General features: G+C 45.4%; 1 protein-coding gene across 4 annotated transcripts in view; it reads left to right on the top strand.

The window, feature by feature from the left end:
- SLC35D4 (solute carrier family 35 member D4) overlaps window positions 1-23,590 on the top strand; it is a 144,348-nt gene that overhangs the window by 40,269 nt on the left and 80,489 nt on the right. For all 4 annotated transcript variants that reach the window (XM_086682616.1, XM_086682614.1, XM_025931357.2 and 1 more), the window contains exons 5-9: window positions 838-915; window positions 17,693-17,718; window positions 19,499-19,550; window positions 21,383-21,431; window positions 22,317-22,362. In XM_086682616.1, coding sequence (XP_086538742.1) covers window positions 838-915; window positions 17,693-17,718; window positions 19,499-19,550; window positions 21,383-21,431; window positions 22,317-22,362 — 251 coding nt within the window. The remainder of the gene's footprint in view (window positions 1-837; window positions 916-17,692; window positions 17,719-19,498; window positions 19,551-21,382; window positions 21,432-22,316; window positions 22,363-23,590) is intronic.

The raw sequence follows: 23,590 nt of genomic DNA, 5'->3' as shown, positions 1-23,590 counted from the left end.
AAATCCTGGTGTGTCAGCAGGGCCCCACTGCCCTCCAGAGGCTCTACGGGATGATCCACTTCTCACCTCCTCCAGCTTCTGTTGGCTGCTGGCATTTCTTAGCTTGTGTCCCATCACTCCAGTCTCTGCCTCTGTGGTCACACGGCCTCCTCCTCCGTGTGTGTCAAATCTCTTTCTCTTACAAATATATGTGTTTGCATTTGGGGCCTACCCAGATAATTTGGGGCAAACTCCCCATCTCAAGATTCTTAATTTAATCACAATTGCGAAGATCCCTTTTTGCCATGTTAGGTGACATTCACAGGTCCCAGGGATTAGGGTGTGACTGTCTTTTGGGGGGCCATTTTTCAGTCTGCCACACCCCAAGACTTTTGCAACCATCTCTGCCTTCTGTCCTCTACTGGGACCCCAAGTTCCTTTAAACACACAGATCAAATCATGTCATTCCCTTGAAACTCTTCAGCGGCCACTTGGCTCTTGGCAGGGTTCTGACACTCTGCTGAGTAAGTGCGCCTTTTTGTGTATTCCATCAGAGCTCTTACCTCGATAGGGACAGTCTCCCTATCACGTATCCACCTTGTACGTGGGATGTTTTTCCTGTGACACACAGTAGGTGCTTAATAAATATGTGTTGAGCCTCTACATCCACCTTGCCAAGAATAATACTCTAACAGAAAGCACTAATCCACCCAGAAGAGTTTTTGCTGGAGAGGATCATATATGTGAATGCCAAAAGTTCCCACGGATCTTTATTTTTAAGCAGAAACCAAGTATTATGTAATTAAGGGATCAAAGAAAACATTTTCATGCTTATTACATTATTCTGTTTTCTTTCAGGCCATTCCTGTGTTTCTTACTTTGCATAATGTAGCTGAAGTTATCATCTGTGGGCACCAGAAGTGTTTTCGGAAAGAGGTAAATGATAATGCAAAATGCTAGTCTCGCTTCCCTTGCTTTAAATTTCAGAGATGAACTTTTTTTTTTTAATGGCCCAAATTAGTGTCTACCTTTTCCTGCCATCTGTTTCCTGTCAGTGGTCAAGACTGCCTGGCAGTCATCACTAATTTCAAGCATCGTGTATTTGACATCTCTTCAGTTCACTGTGCATGTGTGGGAATGCTTGATCTGAATGGCACTCAGCTGCAGGTCTAGGCAGAGCAAGCACCTTGGGATATGAGGAGGAATTTACTATGGGCCGAGGAATGGGGGCGGGGGTCCTTATTCCCACCCACAATGAACCCCAGGGGCCATAGGGAAACATATCGCAGAGATTCACATAGGGTGTTGGGAGCATTACCCCCCCCCCCCCCCCCGGGGGAAATCCCCGTTCTTCCCAAGCCCAGCTCTGCCTCACACCAGCTCGAGCAAGTGTCTTTGCTTTCTGTGCCTCCACTGGGGAAAAGGGGACACTAACGACCCCTGGCTCATACAGTTGTTGGGAGGACGCAGCGAGGCACATGTGTTAAGTACTTCTGAAAGTTTCTGGCACCTAGTAGGTATTTATTAACGTTATTAGTGGCAGTTTTAATTTGGTCCTCTTTTGGGAGCTCTTTTTTCTAACATCTGCCCATTTGAGATGGTTTCATATAAAAATGTGGAACTTTCCAACCAGAGAGGCTAGTTGGCCATTCAGGCAGCTCACTTCTTACAGGTGTGTGGGAGAGAGAGGCATCCTTCCCGTGGCCAAGGCCACTCCATACACCTGTGCACCCTGTCATTCCCATCTGCTGCTTGTGGGCAGCTCCATGGACTACCTCCTTATCCTGGATAACTGACCTCTCTCTATCTCTGCTGGCTGACTTTCCTCAGCCAGTGGACACACTCAGTGCTCTCAGTCCACCAAGGATGGAGTGGGCCCTGGGAGCACCACCAACACTAACCCAGCTCTGAAAGGCAGTGTTTCTAAAACCAACATTGGATGCCAACGCCGGTGTGCTCTCTTGCCTGTGCACCCCTCTGCCTCCGCCCCACCGCGTCCTTGCCCTCCCCCAGCACAGTGTGTGAGGGAGGGAGGGTCAGGTTCAGAGCTGTTCATGGCCTCGTGCCCCTCTCACCCCCAACCTGCTCCTGCTTCTGCCCCCACCATTCCCCTGGAGTTGCTCAGGCTGAAGTCACCGATGGCTGCGTTTATGCGACTTACGTTGGCCTTGTACACCATTCATCAGGTTCACTGCTGCCTTTCCTTGAGTCTCTTGGCCCCCTTGACCTGCTGGTTCTCTTCCCCGGTCTCTGGCTCTTCCTTCTCCCTTTCTTTCGTCTGCCCTTCAGGGTCTCCCAGGGCTCTGTGTCAGGAGCCCTTTGTTCCCATGCACACTCTTTCTGGATAGTCTCACCCACACCCATGGCAGCGCCCCCGCTCCGTTCACTGTGACTCCTGTGTCCCATCTCCAGCCCAGGCCTCTCTCTTGAGCTCAGATCCCCACGGCCTGCTGCCTCTAGCTGTCTGCCCAGCTGTTTCCTGGGCATCTGAAATGCAAAGGGACCAAACCGGAACTGCTGTTTTCCTAACCTGCTTCCTACTTGGCGATCCCATGATCCTGATCATCACCACCCAAGTCAGAAATATAGGGGTTCTTAGAGTCCTGGTTTGGTCGTCTTCCCCCCACGCCTCCACCACACCCTGTTTCTGAATCTGTCCCCTCCTCTCCATTCCCACTGCTGCTGTCACCTTGGTCAGATGCTCATCTGTTTTTCAGGGCTATCTGGCAAGGGGCCAAATGACATCTTGCTCTCCCAAGCCCTTGGGCAGCCAAGTAGGGCCTGGGGTGAGCAGACCTGGCTTGGACCGTCTTTGCGTTGTGTGTGTGCTGTCGCCTGCCATCACCTGCCATCGCCTGCCAGGTGTGCAGTAGTGCCTGGCTGCCTTCCCTGCCTCTGCCTCTGCCTCTCCCCCTGCCTCTCCCCCTCACCTTCCTCCACACTGCACGCAAGTGACCTTCTGATACAGATCCGATCACGTCCCCATGTACTTGGGGACTACGCATGACCTACACAGAGGCATGTAAAGCTTGTCACCACCAGGATACCATCTACCTCTAGGGTTTTAGAAAATCCAGCCACAACCAAACTTCTCATGTTTCCTAGACCATGTCGTGATGTTTTCTTTCTGGTGATCTGTCAGAGAACCTCTTCAACACCATCTCATTTATTCTAAATACGTGCCTACTGTGCCAGGCTCTGAGTCTATAGTAGTGAGGAAGAGGCATGGCCCTACCATTCTGGGCTCCTCGTACGGAGCATCAACCGAGAAGGGAAGACGCTAGACAAATCATTACACCCACCTGCTGGATTGTATGGCCCGAGAGGCCACTCTAGGGAAGTGACATTTAAACACAGACAAAGGCTGAACAGGAGTTCAACAGGTGGGGCAAGGGGAGGGCTCCCAGGAAGAGGAGCCATCTGATGCAAAAGGCCAGATGTAGGAAGGGATTTGGCCAGTGAGGCTGGAGCTTGACAAGAAAGAGAGGGTGGCTTAGGATGAGACTGGAGACAGGACAAGACTTTGAGGCTGGGCTAGGAATGTGGGGTTTATGCTGAGCTCAGTGAACGGCGAGGGTTGGGTGTGAAAGGCCCGAGGGACCGATCAGATTTACAGCGTTGAAAGCTCATCCAGCTGTCTATGGAGGAGAAAGGACTGCAGGAGGTGAGAGGGGACCCTGTGGTGACTCTCGAGGTCTCACGAGGGAGGCTCTCAGTATCTTAGGCTGGTCTGCATGCAGTTGGAGCCTTCCCTGACACCTCAAGGAGCGTGAGCACCTCTCTCTGACTTTATACCTCTCACACCATCTGGCAATTTCCATATTTCATCGATTACATGCTGCTTTTTTTTCACGTTAAAAAAATACTACTGGAGCACCTGGGTGGCTCAGTCAGTTAAGTGTCCGACTCTTGATGTCAGCTCAGGTCATGATCTCACGGTTCATGAGTTTGAGCCTGGCATCGGGTTCTGTGCTGACATTGTGGAGCCTGCTTGGGATTCTCTCTCTCTCTCTCTCTCTCTCTCTCTCTCTCTCTCTCTCTCTCTCTCTCTCCCTCCCCCCCCCCCCCGCCCCATCCCCTGCTTGCACCTTCTCTCTCAAAATAAATAAACTTTTAAAAAAGTATTCACTACCTATAGTTGGGACGCTTTTACTATCAATGGCCTGCCATGGTCAAATGCTTTCTTTCTTGATAGTGTATAAAAGAATGGGGAATTTTACAATCAGTGGCATCTGAGGTTCAATGAAACGCAGTAGGAGTTTCCCTGGGTCTCTGCCTGCTTTCTCAGAGCCCCTCTTGGCAGGGACCACGTGTTCTCTGCAAAGCCCCGAAGTCCAGCCCCAGAATTGCCAAGCTGAATATTCACTAGCCAGTCACTGAGGTCGAGAAACTCACCAAGAGTTGCTCAGGTTCTGGGAGACTGACTCATGCTTCTTATCTTCAAAGTGGACACCTTTGTTGTGAATTGAAAATGAAGATTCATCTGGTCTAGGGAAGAGATCCAGGCATTTCTACAAGGTATTTCTTCCTGGTGGACAAGTCTGATCACATAGTCAAGGCTGCGCGTAAGAAACAGGGTTAGAGAGTCCTCAGGGGTATCTCCATCAGGCAAAAACCAGGGGCCAGACTTCCAAGCTGAGAGGAAGAAACTGGATAAACGCCAAAATATTTTGAATCTTCATCTCCATTTCATCACTAACACTAAACAGCATTGTTTCTTTTTTAAAAAAATTTAATTCCAGTATAGTTAACATACAGTGTTACATTAGTTTCAGGTGTACAATACAGTGATTCAACAATTCCATACATACATCACCCGGTGCTCATCACAAGTGTACTCTTAATCCCCCTCATCCATTTCACCCATTCCTCCACCCACATCCCCTCTGGTAACCATCTGTTTGTTCTCTATAGTTAAGAGTCTGTTTTTTGCTTTACCTCTTTTTTTTTTTTTTTAATGTTTGTTTGTTTTATTTCTTAACTTCCACATATGAGTGAAATCATATGGTGTTTGTCTTTCTCTGACTGACTGACTGCACTTAGATTATACCCTCTAGGTCCATCCATGTTGTTGCAAATGGACAGATTGCATTCTTTTTTATGGCTGAATAATATTTCATTGTATATGTATATGCCACATCTTCTTTAATTCTTTTTTAAAGTTTATTTATTTTCAGGGGCACCTGGGTGGCTTAGTCGGTTGAGAATCCAACTTTGGCTCAGGTCATGGTCTCATCCTTGTGAGTTTGAGCCCTGCATCGGGCTCTGTGCTGACAGCCCAGAGCCTGGAGCCTGCTTTGGATTCTGTGTCTCCCTGGCTTTCTGCCCTTACCCTGCTCATTCTCTCTCTCTCTCTCAAAATAAATAAACATTAATAAATTTTTTTAAGTTTATTTATTTTGAGACAGAGAGAACATGAATTGGGTAGGAGTAGAGAGAGAGGGAGAGAGAGAATCCCAAATAGGCTCTGCACTGTCAGCGCAGAACCCAACTTGGGGTTTGAACCCACAAACTGTGAGATCATGACCTGAGCCGAAACCAAGAGTTGGATGTTTAACCAACTGAGCCACCCAGGTGCCTCAATATGCCACATCTTCTTTATACATTCATCTGTTGGGACACTTAGGTTGCTTCTATAATTTGGCTATTGTAAATAGTGCTGCAATAAACATAGGGGTGCATATATCTTTTCAAGTTAGTGTTTTTGTATTCTTTGGGTAAATACCCACTGGTGAAATTACTGGATCATAGAATAATTCTATCTTTAACTTTTTGAGGAACCTCCGTATTGTTTTCCACAGTGGCTGCACCAGTTTGCATTCCCACCGGCAGTGCATGAGGGCTTCTTTTTCTCCACATCCTCGTCAACACTTGTTGTTTCTTGTGTTGTTGATTTTAGCCATTCTGACTAGTGTGAGCTGATATCTCATTGTAGTTTTGATTTGCATTTCCCTGATGATGAGCGATGTTGAGCATCTTTTCATGTGTCTGTTGGCCATCTGGATGTCTTCTTTGGAGAAATGTCTGTTCATGTCTTCTGCCCATTTTTAATTGGATTGTTTGTTTCTTAGGTGTTGAGTTATATAAGTTCTTTATATATTTTAGATACTACTCCTGTATCACATATGTCATTTGCAAATATCTTCCTCCATTCAGTAGCTTGTCTTTTAGGTTTATTGATTTTCTTTTTTTTTTTTTTTTTAATTTTTTTTTTAATGTTTATTTATTTTTGAGACAGAGAGAGACAGAGCACGAACGGGGGAGGGGCAGAGAGAGAGGGAGACACAGAATCGGAAGCAGGCTCCAGGCTCTGAGCCATCAGCCCAGAGCCTGATGCGGGGCTCGAACTCATGAACCGTGAGATCGTGACCTGAGCTGAAGTCGGACACTCAACCAACTGAGCCACCCAGGCGCCCCTTGATTGTTTTCTTTATAAACAACATCATTTCTTGTCAGGGCAAATTAGGAAACAATTGCATGGATTACATACATATTTAGTTATTTTTTAAAAAAACCTTTATTTTGGGGCTCCTGGGTGGCTCATTTGGTTAAGTGTACAACTCTTGATTTGGGCTCAGGTCATGATCTCGTGGTTTGTGAGATTGAGCCCCATGTCGATCTCTGTGCTGACAGCACGTAGCCTACTTGGGATTCTCTCTCTTCCTCTCTCTCTGCCCCTTCTCTGCTTGCACACACACATTCTCTCTCTCAAAATAAATAAACATTAAAAAATATATATATATTTTTTTTATATATGAAATTTATTGTCAAATTGGTTTCCATACAACACCCAGTGCTCATCCCAAAAGGTGCCCTCCTCAGTACCCATCACCCACCCTCTCCTCCCTCCCACCCCCCATCAACCCTTAGTTTGTTCTCAGTTCTCAACAGTCTCTTATGCTTTGGCTCTCTCCCACTCTAACCTCTTTTTTTTTTTTTTGTTCCCCTCCCCCATGGGTTTCTCTTAAGTTTCTCAGGATCCACATAAGAGTGAAACCATATAGTATCTGTCTTTCTCTGTATGGCTTATTTCACTTAGCATCACACTCTCCAGTTCCATCCACGTTGCTACAAAAGGCCATATTTCATTTTTTCTCATTGCCACGTAGTACTCCATTGTGTATATAAACCACAATTTCTTTATCCATTCATCAGTTGATGGACATTTAGGCTCTTTCCATAATTTGGCTATTGTTGAGAGTGCTGCTATGAACATTGGGGTACAAGTGCCCCTATGCATCAGTACTCCTGTGTCCCTTAGATAAATTCCTAGCAGTGCTATTGCTGGGTCATAGGGTAGGTCTATTTTTAATTTTCTGAGGAACCTCCACACTGCTTTCCAGAGCGGCTGCACCAATTTGCATTCCCACCAACAGTGCAAGAGGGTTCCCGTTTCTCCACATCCTCTCCAGCATCTATAGTCTCCTGATTTGTTCATTTTGGCCACTCTGACTGGCGTGAGGTGATACCTGAGTGTGGTTTTGATTTGTATTTCCCTGATAAGGAGCGACGCTGAACATCTTTTCATGTGCCTGTTGGCCATCCGGATGTCTTCTTTAGAGAAGTGTCTATTCATGTTTTCTGCCCATTTCTTCACTGGGTTATTTGCTTTTCGGGTGTGGAGTTTGGTGAGCTCTTTATAGATTTTGGATACTAGCCCTTTGTCCGATATGTCATTTGCAAATATCTTTTCCCATTCCGTTGGTTGCCTTTTAGTTTTGTTGGTTGTTTCCTTTGCTGTGCAGAAGCTTTTTATCTTCATAAGGTCCCAGTAATTCACTTTTGCTTTTAATTCCCTTGCCTTTGGGGATGTGTCGAGTAAGAGATTGCTACGGCTGAGGTCAGAGAGGTCTTTTCCTGCTTTCTCCTCTAGGGTTTTGATGGTTTCCTGTCTCACATTCAGGTCCTTTATCCATTTTGAGTTTATGTTTGTGAATGGTGTGAGAAAGTGGTCTAGTTTCAACCTTCTGCATGTTGCTGTCCAGTTCTCCCAGCACCATTTGTTAAAGAGACTGTCTTTTTTCCATTGGATGTTCTTTCCTGCTTTGTCAAAGATTAGTTGGCCATACGTTTGTGGGTCTAGTTCTGGCGTTTCTATTCTATTCCATTGGTCTATGTGTCTGTTTTTCTGCCAATACCATGCTGTCTTGATGATGACAGCTTTGTAGTAGAGGCTAAAGTCTGGGATTGTGATGCCTCCTGCTTTGGTCTTCTTCTTCAAAATTACTTTGGCTATTCGGGGCCTTTTGTGGTTCCATATGAATTTTAGGATTGCTTGTTCTAGTTTCGAGAAGAATGCTGGTGCAATTTTGATTGGGATTGCATTGAATGTGTAGATAGCTTTGGGTAGTATTGACATTTTGATAATATTTATTCTTCCAATCCATGAGCAGGGAATGTCTTTCCATTTCTTTAAATCTTCTTCAATTACCTTCATAAGCTTTCTATAGTTTTCAGCATACAGATCCTTTACATCTTTGGTTAGATTTATTCCTAGGTATTTTATGCTTCTTGGTGCAATTGTGAATGGGATCAGTTTCTTTATTTGTCTTTCTGTTGCTTCATTGTTAGTGTATAAGAATGCAACTGATTTCTGTACATTGATTTTGTATCCTGCAACTTTGCTGAATTCATGTATCAGTTCTAGCAGACTTTTGGTGGAGTCTATCGGATTTTCCATGTATAATATCATGTCATCTGCAAAGAGCGAAAGCTTGACTTCATCTTTGCCAATTTTGATGCCTTTGATTTCCTTTTGTTGTCTGATTGCTGATGCTAGAACTTCCAGCACTATGTTAAACAACAGCGGTGACAGTGGGCATCCCTGTCGTGTTCCTGATCTCAGGGAAAAAGCTCTCAGTTTTTCCCCGTTGAGGATGATGTTAGCTGTGGGCTTTTCATAAATGGCTTTTATGATCTTTAAGTATGTTCCTTCTATCCCGACTTTCTCAAGAGTTTTTATTAAGAAAGGGTGCTGGATTTTGTCGAAGGCCTTTTCTGCATCGATTGACAGGATCATATGGTTTTTCTCTTTTTTTTTGTTAATGTGATGTATCACGTTGATTGATTTGCGAATGTTGAACCAGCCCTGCATCCCAGGAATGAATCCCACTTGATCATGGTGAATAATTCTTTTTATATGCCGTTGAATTCGATTTGCTAGTATCTTATTGAGAATTTTTGCATCCATATTCATCAGGGATATTGGCCTGTAGTTCTCTTTTTTTACTGGGTCTCTGTCTGGTTTAGGAATCAAAGTAATACTGGCTTCATAGAATGAGTCTGGAAGTTTTCCTTCCCTTTCTATTTCTTGGAATAGCTTGAGAAGGATAGGTATTATCTCTGCTTTAAACGTCTGGTAGAACTCCCCTGGGAAGCCATCTGGTCCTGGACTCTTATTTGTTGGGAGATTTTTGATAACCGATTCAATTTCTTCGCTGGTGATGGGTCTGTTCAAGCTTTCTATTTCCTCCTGATTGAGTTTTGGAAGAGTGTGGGTGTTCAGGAATTTGTCCATTTCTTCCAGGTTGTCCAATTTGTTGGCATATAATTTTTCATAGTATTCCCTGATAATTGTTTGTATCTCTGAGGGATTGGTTGTAATCATTCCATTTTCATTCATGATTTTATCTATTTGGGTCATCTCCCTTTTCTTTTTGAGAAGCCTGGCTAGAGGTTTGTCAATTTTGTTTATTTTTTCAAAAAACCAACTCTTGGTTTCGTTGATCTGCTCTACAGTTTTTTTAGATTCTATATTGTTTATTTCTGCTCTGATCTTTATTATTTCTCTTCTTCTGCTGGGTTTAGGCTGCCTTTGCTGTTCTGCTTCTATTTCCTTTAGGTGTGCTGTTAGATTTTGTATTTGGGATTTTTCTTGTTTCTTGAGATAGGCCTGGATTGCAATGTATTTTCCTCTCAGGACTGCCTTCGCTGCGTCCCAAAGCGTTTGGATTGTTGTATTTTCATTTTCGTTTGTTTCCATATATTTTTAAATTTCTTCTCTAATTGCCTGGTTGACCCACTCATTCGTTAGTAGGGTGTTCTTTAACCTCCATGCTTTTGGAGGTTTTCCAGACTTTTTTCTGTGGTTGATTTCAAGCTTCATAGCATTGTGGTCTGAAAGTATGCATGGTATGATTTCAATTCTTGTAAACTTATGAAGGGCTGTTTTGTGACCCAGTATATGATCTATCTTGGAGAATGTTCCATGTGCACTCGAGAAGAAAGTATATTCTGTTGCTTTGGGATGCAGAGTTCTAAATATATCTGTCAAGTCCATCTGATCCAATGTCTCATTCAGGGCCCTTGTTTCTTTATTGACCGTGTGTCTAGTTGATCTATCCATTTCTGTAAGTGGGGTGTTAAAGTCCCCTGCAATTACCACATTCTTCTCAATAAGGTTGCTTATGTTTATGAGTAATTGTTTTATATATTTGGGCGCTCCGGTATTCGGCGCATAGACATTTATAATTGTTAGCTCTTCCTGATGGATAGACCCTGTCACTATTATATAATGTCCTTCTTCATCTCTTGTTACAGCCTTTAATTTAAAGTCTAGTTTGTCTGATATAAGGATGGCTACTCCAGCTTTCTTTTGGCTTCCAGTAGCATGATAAATAGATCTCCATCCCCTCACTCTCAATCTAAAGGTGTCCTCAGGTCTAAAATGAGTCTCTTGTAGACAGCAAATAGATGGGTCTTGTTTTTTTATCCATTCTGATACCCTATGTCTTTTGGTTGGCGCATTTAATCCATTTACATTCAGTGTTATTATAGAAAGGTATGGGTTTAGAGTCATTGTGATGTCTGTATGTTTTATGCTTGTAGTGATGTCTCTGGTACTTTGTCTCACAGGGTCCCCCTTAGGATCTCTTGTAGGGCTGGTTTAGTGGTGACAAATTCCTTCAGTTTTTGTTTGTTTGGGAAGACCTTTATCTCTCCTTCTATTCTAAATGACAGACTTGCTGGATAAAGGATTCTCGGCTGCATATTTTTTCTGTCTAGCACACTGAAAATCTCGTGCCAATTCTTTCTGGCCTGCCAAGTTTCAAAAGAGAGATCAGTCACGAGTCTTATAGGTCTCCCTTTATATGTGAGGGCACGTTTACCCCTTGCTGCTTTCAGAATTTTCTCTTTATCCTTGTATTTTGCCAGTTTCACTATGATATGTCGTGCAGAAGATCGATTCAAGTTACGTCTGAAGGGAGTTCTCTGTGCCTCTTGGATTTCAATGCCTTTTTCCTTCCCCAGTTCAGGGAAGTTCTCAGCTATTATTTCTTCAAGTACCCCTTCAGCACCTTTCCCTCTCTCTTCCTCCTCTGGGATACCAATGATGCGTATATTATTTCTTTTTAGTGTATCACTTAGTTCTCTAATTTTCCCCTCATATTCCTGGATTTTTTTATCCCTCTTTTTCTCAGCTTCCTCTTTTTCCATAACTTTATCTTCTAGTTCACCTATTCTCTCCTCTGCCTCTTCAATCCGAGCCGTGGTGGTTTCCATTTTGTTATGCATTTCGTTTAAAGCGTTTTTCAGCTCCTCGTGACTGTTCCTTAGTCCCTTGATCTCTGTAGCAAGAGATTCTCTGCTGTCCGCTATACTGTTTTCAAGCCCAGCGATTAATTTTATGACTATTATTCTAAATTCACTTTCTGTTATATTATTTAAATCCTTTTTGATCAGCTCATTAGCTGTTGTTATTTCCTGGAGATTCTTCTGAGGGGAATTCTTCCGCTTGGTCATTTTGGATAGTCCCTGGCGTGGTGAGGACCTGCAGGGCACTTCCCCTGTGCTGTGGTGTATAACTGGAGTTGGTGGGCGGAGCCGCAGTCAGCCCTGATGTCTGCCCCCAGCCCACCGCTGGGGCCACAGTCAGACTGGTGCGTGCCTTCTCTTCCCCTCTCCTATGGGCGGGACTCACTGTGGGGTGGGGTGGCCTGTCTGGGCTACTTGCACACTGCCAGGCTTGTGATGCTGGGGATCTGGCGTCTTAGCTGGGGTGGGTAGGCAAGGTGCACAGGGGCAGGAGGGGCAGGCTTAGCTTGCTTCTCCTTAGGTGATCCTCTTCAGGAGGGGCCCTGTGGCAGCAGGAGGGAGTCAGATCCGCTGCCGGAGGTTTGGCTCCGCAGAAGCGCAGAGTTGGGTGTTTGCGCGCGGAGCGAGCAAGTTCCCTGGCAGGAACTGGTTCTCTTTGGGATTTGGGCTGGGGGATGGGCGGGGGAGATGGCGCTGGCGAGCGCCTTTGTTCCCCACCAAACTGAGCTCTGTCGTCCGGGGGCTCAGCAGCTCTCCTTCCCTTTGTCCTCCAGCCTTCCCGCTTTCTGAGCAGAGCTGTTAACTTATGACCTCCCAGACGCTAAGTCGCGCTTGCTGTCGGAACACAGTCCGTCAGGCCCCTCCGCTTTTTGCAAGCCAGACTCGGGGGCTCTGCTTGGCCGGCGAGCCGCCCCTCCACCCCGGCTCCCTCCCGCCAGTCCGTGGAGCGCGCACCGCCTCGCCGCCCTTTCTACCCTCTTCCGTGGGCCTCTCGTCTGCGCTTGGCTCCGGCGACTCCGTTCTGCTAATCCTCTGGTGGTTTTCTGGGTTATTTAGGCAGGTGTAGGTGGAATCTAAGTGATCAGCAGGACGCGCGGTGAGCCCAGCGTCCTCCTACGCCGCCATCTTCCTCAGGTCCTAAAAAATATTTTTAAAACCTTTATTTCCTTTATCAACGGAATAAACTATAATGAATTGTAGAACATGCAGAGGAAAAATATCCCAGAAATCAACTGTGATCCTACCTCATAGAGGATACTACTCTATTCTTTCAGACTTTTTTTCTAGGCACATATATAGACATACTTACATAAATGATATACTATCCTATTTTCCTGATCAATTGTCGGGAATCTCTGTTTGTGTCCTCATTCTACTTACATGGAACATGATGTGTTGGCAAGTATCTGTGTGTAAACTTGTAGGTGATTTCTAGTAGGTTGGCATTAAAAGCTGCTCTGTGATGAGTATTGCTGTGATATTTTCTCAATATGATTCACTTTCCTGATCATTTAGCCTGGAGCCTCAACAAAGTGACCAGATATTACCAGGAACACAGCTGTATATGACACCTCTTAGACTTAACCTATGACTCACACTGAGGCCTCTTTTGTCCATTCTGTGTCAGGTTTCACCAGACTCAAGTCTGGAAAGGAAGGTTGACCTCCTCATGACCTTGTTCCCAGGTTATGAGAATATACTCCATCTGGAGCTGTGGTTCATTGTCACCATCCCTGTTTTTTTGTGCATGCATGCGCAAACACACACACACAGCTTGACTTTTATAAGGTAACGTGTGGTTTGTGGAAATAGTCTTGCTACCTTGCAGATATAGTTGTCACAGTTGAATATTACAATATTGCTACTCGTTCTTTTGGTTATTCAACACTAATTAAGTATATACTCTATATCAAACATTTGGCTATGGAGGTATAGCGGACACATTGGTCACCCTCACAGAACTCAGCTAAATGGAAGAACCAACATGTAAACACACTCTGTGATGCCCATAGAATGTCATATGGGCTGAAACGGGTGTGGAGGGACCAGAGGTGACCACCGGTAAGTCTGTTTGGAAGGGTCAGGGGCGAGATTTGAACCCAGTCACACAGATGGTAGGAATTTTCAAAGTGCAGGGAGAAAGGGCACTCCAGTCAGGCAGAGGGAGCAGCAAATGAAGGTAGTGGTTTGAAAGGGCCGGTGAGGTGCCACCGCAGGACTGGCAGCCTGGCTGTGGCAGAATAGCATCACAAAAGGTCAGCCTCTGGAGCTAGATCACCAAACCCAAACCCTGTGACCTTGGACAAGTTAGCTAATTTCTCAGTGCCTTGGTGTCCGCATCTGTAACATATAACCTGAGACTTAATTAACCCAAAATGAAATAAGTCAATAGCTGTAGAGGGCTTAGAACAACACCGGCCCAAAGTAGGTCGCCCTCATGGTAATTTAGCTGACCCCCGGTTATGTTAGCTATTTATTGTTATTTTTGGTGGTATGCCTTTTGAGAAGTTATACTGACCCATTCAGAACACTGAGGTATCACGAGGACTTATCACCGGGTGACTTTGAGACTGAGGAGCCTCAGAAGATGAACACCCTGACATCAACTCCTCAGTTGTTTTCGGAGCCCTAGGAGACGGGGCTCAATAATGCATTTATTGCTTATTTTAATATCCATATCTCAGGTTCTGACTCCTCTGGCCAGAGGTGTTTATTTATTAAAAAAATTTTTTGGGGCGCCTGGGTGGCGCAGTCGGTTAAGCATCCGACTTCAGCCAGGTCACGATCTCGCGGTCCGTGAGTTCGAGCCCCGCGTCGGGCTCTGGGCTGGTGGCTCGGAGCCTGGAGCCTGTTTCCGATTCTGTGTCTCCCTCTCTCTCCGCCCCTCCCCCGTTCATGCTCTGTCTCTCTCTGTCCCAAAAATAAATAAAACGTTGAAAAAAAAAAAATTAAAGGGCGCCTGGGTGGCGCAGTCGGTTAAGCGTCCGACTTCAGCCAGGTCACGATCTCGCAGTCCGTGAGTTCGAGCCCCGTGTCAGGCTCTGGGCTGATGGCTCAGAGCCTGGAGCCTGTTTCCGATTCTGTGTCTCCCTCTCTCTCTGCCCCTCCCCCGTTCATGCTCTGTCTCTCTCTGTCCCAAAAATAAATAAAAACGTTGAGAAAAAAAAAAAATTAAAAAAAAATTTTTTTAATGTTTATTTTTGAGAGAGAGAGCACACATGAGTGGAGATGGGGTAGAGACAGAGGGAGACAGGAGATCTGAGGCAGGCCCCACGTTGTCAGCGCAGAGCCTGATGTGGGGCTCTAATTCACAGAACCACGAGATCATGACCTGAGCCAAAGTCAGACATTTAACTGCCTGAGCCATCCAGGTGCCCCAAGACATGTTTAAAATAAAATAAAACAAGCAGTCTCTCTTCTGAGAAATGGGTGAACTGTTTCAAGCACTGTATTGATTTGCTGCCCTGTGTGAGAAGCCCCTAGACAGACACTTGCTGGGTGAACGTGTTTACTATTCATGGAAGAGCTGGGACGTGCTTTTTGTCCCTGTCTTATTGCTACTTTCCTGCCAAACTGTTGAGATGTTGATTACATTTGGTTCTTTTAATGACACATTTCCCTACTGAAGGGATAAGTGTCCCCACCAGGTGGCAGTAGAGTCAAGGTTGGCGTGGCCAGCTGAGGCAGGTTCGGCACACAGATGCAAGCCACTCCTTTGCATACAAACAAGATCTATTTATTAAAACAGTACAAACTGGATTGTTTAGTAATGCATGAAAACTGAAGATAGCCTTCATAGCAAAACATGTTTCCTTGTCAGTGGTTCACGTTAAAAAAAAAATTGAGATGTAATTGACATATAACATTATATTAGTTTCAGGTGTACAATATACCGGCTGGATATTTGTATGTATTGCAAAATGATCACAATAAGTCTAGTTAACATGCATCACCATAGGTAGTTATAAAATTTTTTTTCTTGTGATGAGTACTTTCAGGATCTACTCTCTTAGCAACTTTCAGATCTAAGATACGGTATTAGTAACTATGGTCACCATGTTGTACGTTACATCCCCAAGACTTATTTCTTTTATAACTGGAAGTTTGTACCTTTTGAGTGCTTTAATTTTAACAGACTTTTAAAAAAATGTTTATTTATTCTTGAGAGAGAGGAAGAGAGAAACACAGAGAGAAAAAAACACAAGTTGGGGAGGGGCAAAGGGGAAGGGGTCAGAGAATCTGAAGCGGGCTCTGTGCTGACAGCGGAGAGCCCGATGTGGGGCTCAAACTCATGAATTGTGAGATCATGCCCTGAGCCGAAGTTGGATGCTTAACTGACTGAGCCACCCAGGCACCCCGAGTGCTTCATTTTTAAACAATGTGTTCATACTTCACTTTCCCTGAACTAGAGTAATAAAAACTACAGTTTGTCCTCAACTAGCAAAGTAATCCTTTTGAAATGACCAGAATTAATCTGTCATTTCCTCTATCAAATGTAGAAAAATCTATGCTTTTCCTTGCTAGAACTTTTTTCCTGAGTGGAAAGGACTAATTCCCTTTAGATGACTAATAAAAAGGAGAGGCTAGGGGCGCCTGGGTGGCGCAGTCGGTTAGGCGTCCGACTTCAGCCAGGTCACGATCTCGCGGTCCGTGAGTTCGAGCCCCGCGTCAGGCTCTGGGCTGATGGCTCAGAGCCTGGAGCCTGTTTCCGATTCTGTGTCTCCCTCTCTCTCTGCCCCTCCCCCGTTCATGCTCTGTCTCTCTCTGTCCCAAAAATAAATAAACGTTGAAAAAAAAAATTTAAAAAAAAAAAAAAAAGGGAGAGGCTAAAGGTAGAGTCTGCATTAGAATTTCCTCATTTCAGGGGCGCCTGGGTGGCGCAGTCAGTTAAGCGTCCGACTTCAGCCAGGTCACGATCTCGCGGTCCGGGAGTTCGAGCCCCGCGTCAGGCTCTGGGCTGATGGCTCAGAGCCTGGAGCCTGTTTCCGATTCTGTGTCTCCCTCTCTCTCTGCCCCTCCCCCGTTCATGCTCTGTCTCTCTCTGTCCCAAAAATAAATAAACGTTGAAAAAAAAAAATTTAAAAAAAAAAAAAAAAAGGGAGAGGCTAAAGGTAGAGTCTGCATTAGAATTTCCTCATTTCAGGGGCGCCTGGGTGGCGCAGTCGGTTAAGCGTCCGACTTCAGCCAGGTCACGATCTCGCGGTCCGGGAGTTCGAGCCCCGCGTCAGGCTCTGGGCTGATGGCTCGGAGCCTGGAGCCTGTTTCCGATTCTGTGTCTCCCTCTCTCTCTGCCCCTCCCCCGTTCATGCTCTGTCTCTCTGTCCCAAAAATAAATAAACGTTGAAAAAAAAAAAATTAAAAAAAAAAAAAAAAGAATTTCCTCATTTCAGAGAGCTTTAAATGCCTATTTCCCCAGTCTGCCCTTTCTCTCTTTTTGGGGGCAGTGGGGGGAGTTAACTGTTCTTTCTCCATTTTCATGTTTCTTCACTTATACATCATCCCCGAGGATTTATAACACTGCCCAGAGTCAGAGCCAGATTAATGAAAGGAAAATATAAGGAGATAGATTGGAACAGAAGTTGAACAAGAGCTTAATTTCTCTTCTTACACAGGTCACATCAATTTCTCTCTTTTTTCTTGGTGTGTAAGATATTTGAAGGCTTAGCCCTGGCATCATTTTGGGGTTTTGGGTTTAATTCCAGTGGTGAGGGTAGTAAAACTGCACACCCAGAGTGCTTTGCCCAGATGATTCAACTCTGGACCTCTGAGTCATTCTTCATGTGGTCCAAGCAGAAAAAGCCCCAAGAAATACTGAGGTGCAGCAAATGCTTAAGGCCCCGATAAGCTTACTCAAAACTTATTTGCCTCTGGATCTAAATATTTCCTTTTAGGGGCTCCTGGGTGGCTTAGTCGGTTAAGCGTCCAACTTTGGCTCAGGTCATAATCTCGTGGTTCATGGGTTTGAGCCCCATGTCGGGCTCTATGCTGACAGCTCAGGGCCTGGAGCCCGCTTCGGATTCTGTGTCTCCTTGCTCTCTGCCCCTCCCGCACTCATGCTCAATCTCTATCTGTCTTCAATAATGAATAAACCTTAAAAACAATTAAAAATAAAATATTTTCTTTTAAGGGGAAAAAGAATTTTTAAATAGTAACTATAAGTCTCTTTATTTTCATACAGAAAACTTCTCCTGCAAAGATCTGTAGGTAAGTTTAAAAAACCCCAAAAACCCACAGCCCTCTAAAATAGAAGATTTAACCTAATTTTAACTGTTGATGATAAACTGTTGGCAGATTCCTATTTGAGAGTGGACAGAATTTATTATATATGCTTATATATCCCTATTTTGTGTCTTATTCTAAATTTTACTCTTTCTCTCTTTGTGTATTTTTCCCTGAAATATTCTGTTCCGAAGGGGAAAATAACGTGTGCTAGATTTCAGCTGCTGTCGCCCAAACCTTCACTAAGAGTTGTGCGCTGCTGATGGGAGAAGTAAAATGGAAAACATGGGAATGACTTAAAATTTGAAAAATATTTGTTTGCAACTTAATGGGTTTTTATGATTCCCGTGGTGGAAAAGTGCTGGCTGCAAGGTCAGGGATCTGAGTCGTCCTCTTGGGCCACGGCAAAGTGACTCAGGGCAGACTTCACAGCCCTCTGTGCCTCATCGCCTCGGCTGGAACACGAACCGGGCTGGACCCTCAGGCGGTCCCTGTGCCTCCAGTGTGCTAACTGCCTTGTTCTCTAGCTGCTTCCGGCTTCCTCTACAATAGCCACGAAGCTCATTCCTGAAGATAGGAAACTAACAGACACACGGATTTAGGACTTTTTGTTTTGCTTTTATTACAGGCTGCTACTTGGAAAAAAAATAACAACAACACTGTCAGGACTCATTCTCTTGTTTAAAAGATTAGCAGGTGTTAAAGAGAGGCATTAAAACCCACTAATACCTGATATATTAAGGTATTGCTCAAGGCCCGGTTTGGTGGGAAAACCAGGCGCTGTCTCACACCTGGCTGGCCCCCATCTTCTCTCAGCCCCAAGGGCTGTCTAACACTCACTGCCTGTGGATGGGGAAGGATCCTATATTCTATAAAGTCTTCTACTATAGGTAGACACCCAGTCCATTAGAGTTCTCTTCTCCTTCCACCTGCCTCATCCTATGTGGTCCCAGAAACCCTTCTGACAGCCTCCCTCCACTCACCACACCCTTTGCCTCTGAGTGCCTTGGTAATCTGGTGCCTTGGAGTCTTCTTGAAGCCATTTGTGTGCCTTCTTAAGAGTTGGCAAGGCTTTAGGATGGGGATGGGCTGGAGTGGAGGACCTTCCTGTGACTCAGGATGTTCCCTGTCATCCTGACCTTCCCAGGGTTGTGAGGTCCCAGCTCTGAGGAGTCCTCTGTACTGGTTCCCCTGCCTCGGTCCAGCCGGCCATGCGGGGTGGGTTATGCATATTTGGCAGGAATGCCGTCTGAGTGACGTTGGGTCCTTTCAGGATTTCATATCAGGAGGCACATGATGTACATCTGCCCTCTCATTGGACATGTTAAGTTTGATCACTTGGCGAAGGTGCTGCACCCAAGGTTTTAATGTGCTTTCTTTTGCCCAAGTGCTATAACTACAGCCTGATTGCCCAGTTTTCCACTAGTGTATTTTTGGGCATCTGCAGTTTGAAAAAAATCTCCTTTTATTATCTATTTCACCGGCATCCTGTTTTTCTCCAGTGAGCCAGCTGTGGTTTTACAAATGCCTGTGTCTGGGGAAAGGCCAGCTGAGCACCGGGGAAGAAACTGTCTGGTCACCAGTGGAGCACATGGTTGACAACTACCTACTGGGGTTCTCAGAGGAGGGACGGGGGAACGGGGCTTGGTCTCGCAGGGTCTTGGCCTCATCCGTGCTCCACTCGATGTGTTTCAATCTCCACGGTCTCTGGGAAACACTTTGATGTTGAAAAGTGAAGCTGCCTGTTTTATCTCCCTTTGCACAGTGCCCTCTTCCTCCTGGCTGCTGCAGGATGCCTCCCCTTCAACGACTCCCAGGTCAGTTCAAGTGCATTCATTTTGCCTTCCAAGTGTCTTTTACTCTCTGAAGCCTGCATGTATGAGCAGAACTTTCTAGTCCTTCTAGAATCAGAAGAACCCTAGTCTGTACAAATGCATTTCAAAGCTTCCGGGCCGGGTACCTCTTGGCCAGGTTAATATCTTTTCCTCAGGCTATTGCCTTCTCCCCAAGGCTGCGGCAATGCAGCGGGGCTCTGGCCTGTGGGTGCTGTGGTGGGTGCAGTCTGCCCTCTGTAGGTGCTTGGAGGACCCACAAGCCAGTGCCCAAGTTGCCTTAGCCTCATGCATTGAGGCAAAGTTGATTTTCCCCCTCAGCCAAGGGCCTCATCTGTAGAGTGATTTTCACTTTGTTATCCTGAGTTTTTCTTTATTAGGCACTGAGGACCCACCCCTACCCCCCAGTACTGTCATCTCATTAGTGGGTCTCTTTTCTTTCTTTTCTCCCCCAGCAATTATTAAGTCCCCATCAAGTGTCAGGCATTGAGCCAGGCTCTGGGGACACAAAGAAGAATTGTCCTCATCCAGGCAGAGTCTAGACAGAGCGAAGGGGAGGGGGACAGATAATAAGCAGATAATTACAACAGGGAGGCCAGAGCTCTGTCCTGGGGAGATACGGGATGTTGTGAGGCACCTAAGAAGACTCAGGGACCCAGAAAGGAGGAATAGCTAACAATTATAGGGAGCTATCTATGTGCCAGGCTCTGTGCCAATGTTTTACAAATCTTATTTTATTTAAAATCTCACAGTGTTATGAGGAAAGGGACTATTATTATCTCCGCTATAGAGCTAAAGAATAATGAGGCCCCAGGGCACCTGGGTGGCTCAGTCAGTTGAGCGTTCAGCTCTTGATTTTGACTTGGGTCATGATCTCACAGTTTGTGAGTTCACACCCCGCGTTGGGCTCTGTGCTGACAGTGAGGAGCCTGCTTGGGACTCTCTGTCTTCCTCTCTCTCTTCCCCTCCCCACTTATGCTCTCTTTTTCTCAAAAATAAATAAATATTTTAAAAAGAAAAGAATAATGAGGCCCCAAAGGTCCCCAGCTAATGAATAAGTGGGGATTTTAGAACTGATACCAGATGTATCTGGTATGATAGCCCTGCTCTGCTATCGGACCAAAATCTTGAAGGGTGAGGAGGAGTTGGGTAGGAGAACAAAGCAGGTGTGGGCACAGTCCTGGAGCTGTCCTGAGTATTCTGTGATTCAAATTTAGTGAACACATCTTATGTGCATGCCTCTGTGCCAATTCCTGCCCTGTGGGAATTTACAGTCTAGTGGATGGTAGAGAAAGAGACAGGTGACAAGTGAAATAGAGCATGTCAGATGAGATAAGCTTCTGTGGAGAAAAATAAGGAAGGGAAGAAGAGAGGGAGTGCCCCCCCAAGTTGGTGGAGGGGGAGCATTCATGCTTGGGGAAGTGCAAATTCTTTACCTGGAGGGGGTACAGTAGATAGGACTGGGCTTGTCAGAGAGATCCTTGGGTGTCATGAGTTTGAAGTTAATCCTAAAGTCCCTGGGGGACTGGTGAATGATTTTAAGCCATAGGCAACACCATTGGATTAGCCTTTTAGAGACAGTGTGAGGACAGTGTGGAGAATGGGGCAAGGGGTGCTGGAGACAGAGCCCTGTTAGGAAGATTTTGTAAGCAACCAGCTGAGAAATGAGGACGAACTGGCCCAAGACCCCGAGAGTCCTGTTGTGGAACCCTTGCTTGGCACTGTGCATCCGTTATTTAGGGTTTCCAAGTGCTATGCTGGATCCTGTTTGTCTATACTTACAGCCGCTTTTTTTTTTTTTTAATCCTGTGTTACAGTTTGATCCAGATGGATATTTCTGGGCTGTAATTCACTTATTCTGTGTAGGTAAGTTTTAAAAGAATGCTTACTTAATAATTGAGGCTTATTATTTTGACCTTATCATATATGTCCACTTTTCAGTGACTCTGAGCAATAGGAAGATTAAAGACCATGTGTCCATGGGAATCTACCCCTAAAACCACGAGCACACTTTACACACTGTATGTATTTTCGCCAATTTGACAATAAATTATATTAAAAATAAAAATTAAAAAAAAGACCAGGTGTCAGGATTAAAATTACATGGGCATTTTCTGATCTGATTTTCCTGTTTTGGAGTTTTCTTCAAATATTTTCATTTCTGATATAGTCTCCTCTTTTTCTCGACAAACATTAATTAACTCACCATGGCTTGGGCCCCACTTGCTCAAGTCTACTTGCGACATGCCAGTTGGTGTTCTCAAAAAGTGGTGAGGGAGATCCAGAAGTTTGGGTCAGAAACACCCTCTTTCAGCAGTATACCCGAAGAAAAGCAAGGGAGGGAAATAAAAAGCCTGTCTGACTTTATTTCATATCATACGCTCAGTGTTTCCTGTCTGCTATCGTGGAGGGAAAGCAGTGCCCTGACTTTGTTACACACAGTTCAGAGATCCAGTGTTTCTTTCTCCTGGGCACCCTGCAAAGGAAGCCGAAAGCTTCCTGTTAATTGTCTCCTTCTGCTGATCTCAAGCCTTCCTGGCCCAGCACTCTTGGGTACTGAACTTTTATCACAGGGATTGTGGCTTTCACATCCTGGAGCCCTCCAGTGTTGTTGTCGCCCCCTGTTGGCTGTGGATGTCCCTCGTGGGAAGGGTGGCCCTTGTCCATGTGGTTTTCATGCTTCCCTGGAATTGCCTGCAGCCCTTTATGCAGAATGCCCTGTGCCAGTAACACCCATTGCTTCGTTTTCAGGGGCTTATAAGATATTGCAGAAGTCCTGGAAACCCAATGCGTTAAGGTAAACTTTAAAATTTTTTTAAAGTTTATTTTATTTTTTTGAGAGAGAGATAGAGAGCAAGCAGGGGAGGGGCAGAGAGCAAGGGAGGCAAAATCCCAAGCAGGCTCCCACACTGTCAGCACAGAGCCCCAAGGGGGTCGGAACCCACAAGCCGTGAGATCATGACCTGAGATGAAATCAAGAATCGGACACTCAACTGATTGCACCACCCAGGCAACGCTAAAGTAAAATTTAATTAATTCATTTATTTTTTTTAATGCTTATTTATTTTTGAGAGAGATAGAGACAGAGTGTGAGCTGCGGAGGGCCAGAGAGAGGGGGAGACATAGATTCTGAAGCAGGCTCTACAGAGCTCGATGTGGGGCTCAAACTCATGAACCGTGAGATCATGACCTGAGCCAATATCAGATGCTTAACCAACTGAGCCACCCAGGTGCCCTAAGGTAAACTTTTAAAGTGTGGTGAGTTCTTGTTTGGTTAAAGCAAAGAGGTGAGGCCCATAGTGTCGTGAGCTTGTTCTGTTCAGCCAGAAACTCTGCAAGTCTGGGTTGTGGTCAGGGCACAGCAGCCTGGGGCCCCCAAAGCCATTTGTCCTGCTGTTGGGCTGTTCCAGGCGGGGTCCACCAGCACCTGATCGTACCAATGATGTTTGAAGAGCAGGGGGTCCTCTACCCTCTCCCTTCAGAGGCAGCGTTCAGATGACATTTTTATAAAAATTGTGTGACTCGCTGCTTTGGGCCCTAGTTAACTTCTTCCAACTCAGAGACCAACTCTTTTTTCTGGTTTCCTTAGCCCCTTCCTAACTTGACTTTGTTTAGACCCAGAAATTCCCCAGTCTGTTCTGGGGTAAAATGAAGCCTCTATTGTGGGCAGTCAACATACCAGCCTTGGCAAATGTAAATGGAAGAGACGGGAGTCCCGGTGTGAGTTGGGCTGCATCTGGGAGGTCAGAGGCCCTAGACTGGCCTCACTGGCCTCTCGGTTTCAGGGCCCGCTGGTGGGCCTGAAGGGAAGGACCCCTGGGAGAGGGTTATACTCGGAGGCTGTGACTTGGGTCCCTAGAGCACCTTTCCTTCTTTTAATGAAGTGTTTCTGCAGCAAGAAGCCAGTGGAGTTGCCAGATAAAATACAGAATGCCCAGTTAAATTTGAATTTCAGATAAGTAGTGATCCTTTTTTTAGTGTAGCTATGTCCCAGGCAATATTTGGAGCATACTTAAACATGATTC

Source organism: Puma concolor, chromosome D3 (assembly GCF_028749965.1).
Source record: "Puma concolor isolate L17-30 chromosome D3, mPumCon1.1.hap2, whole genome shotgun sequence".
Taxonomy (NCBI): Eukaryota; Metazoa; Chordata; class Mammalia; order Carnivora; family Felidae; genus Puma; species Puma concolor.
The sequence above is the reverse complement of the archived record's forward strand: the minus strand, read 5'-3'. Positions and strand labels throughout refer to the sequence as shown.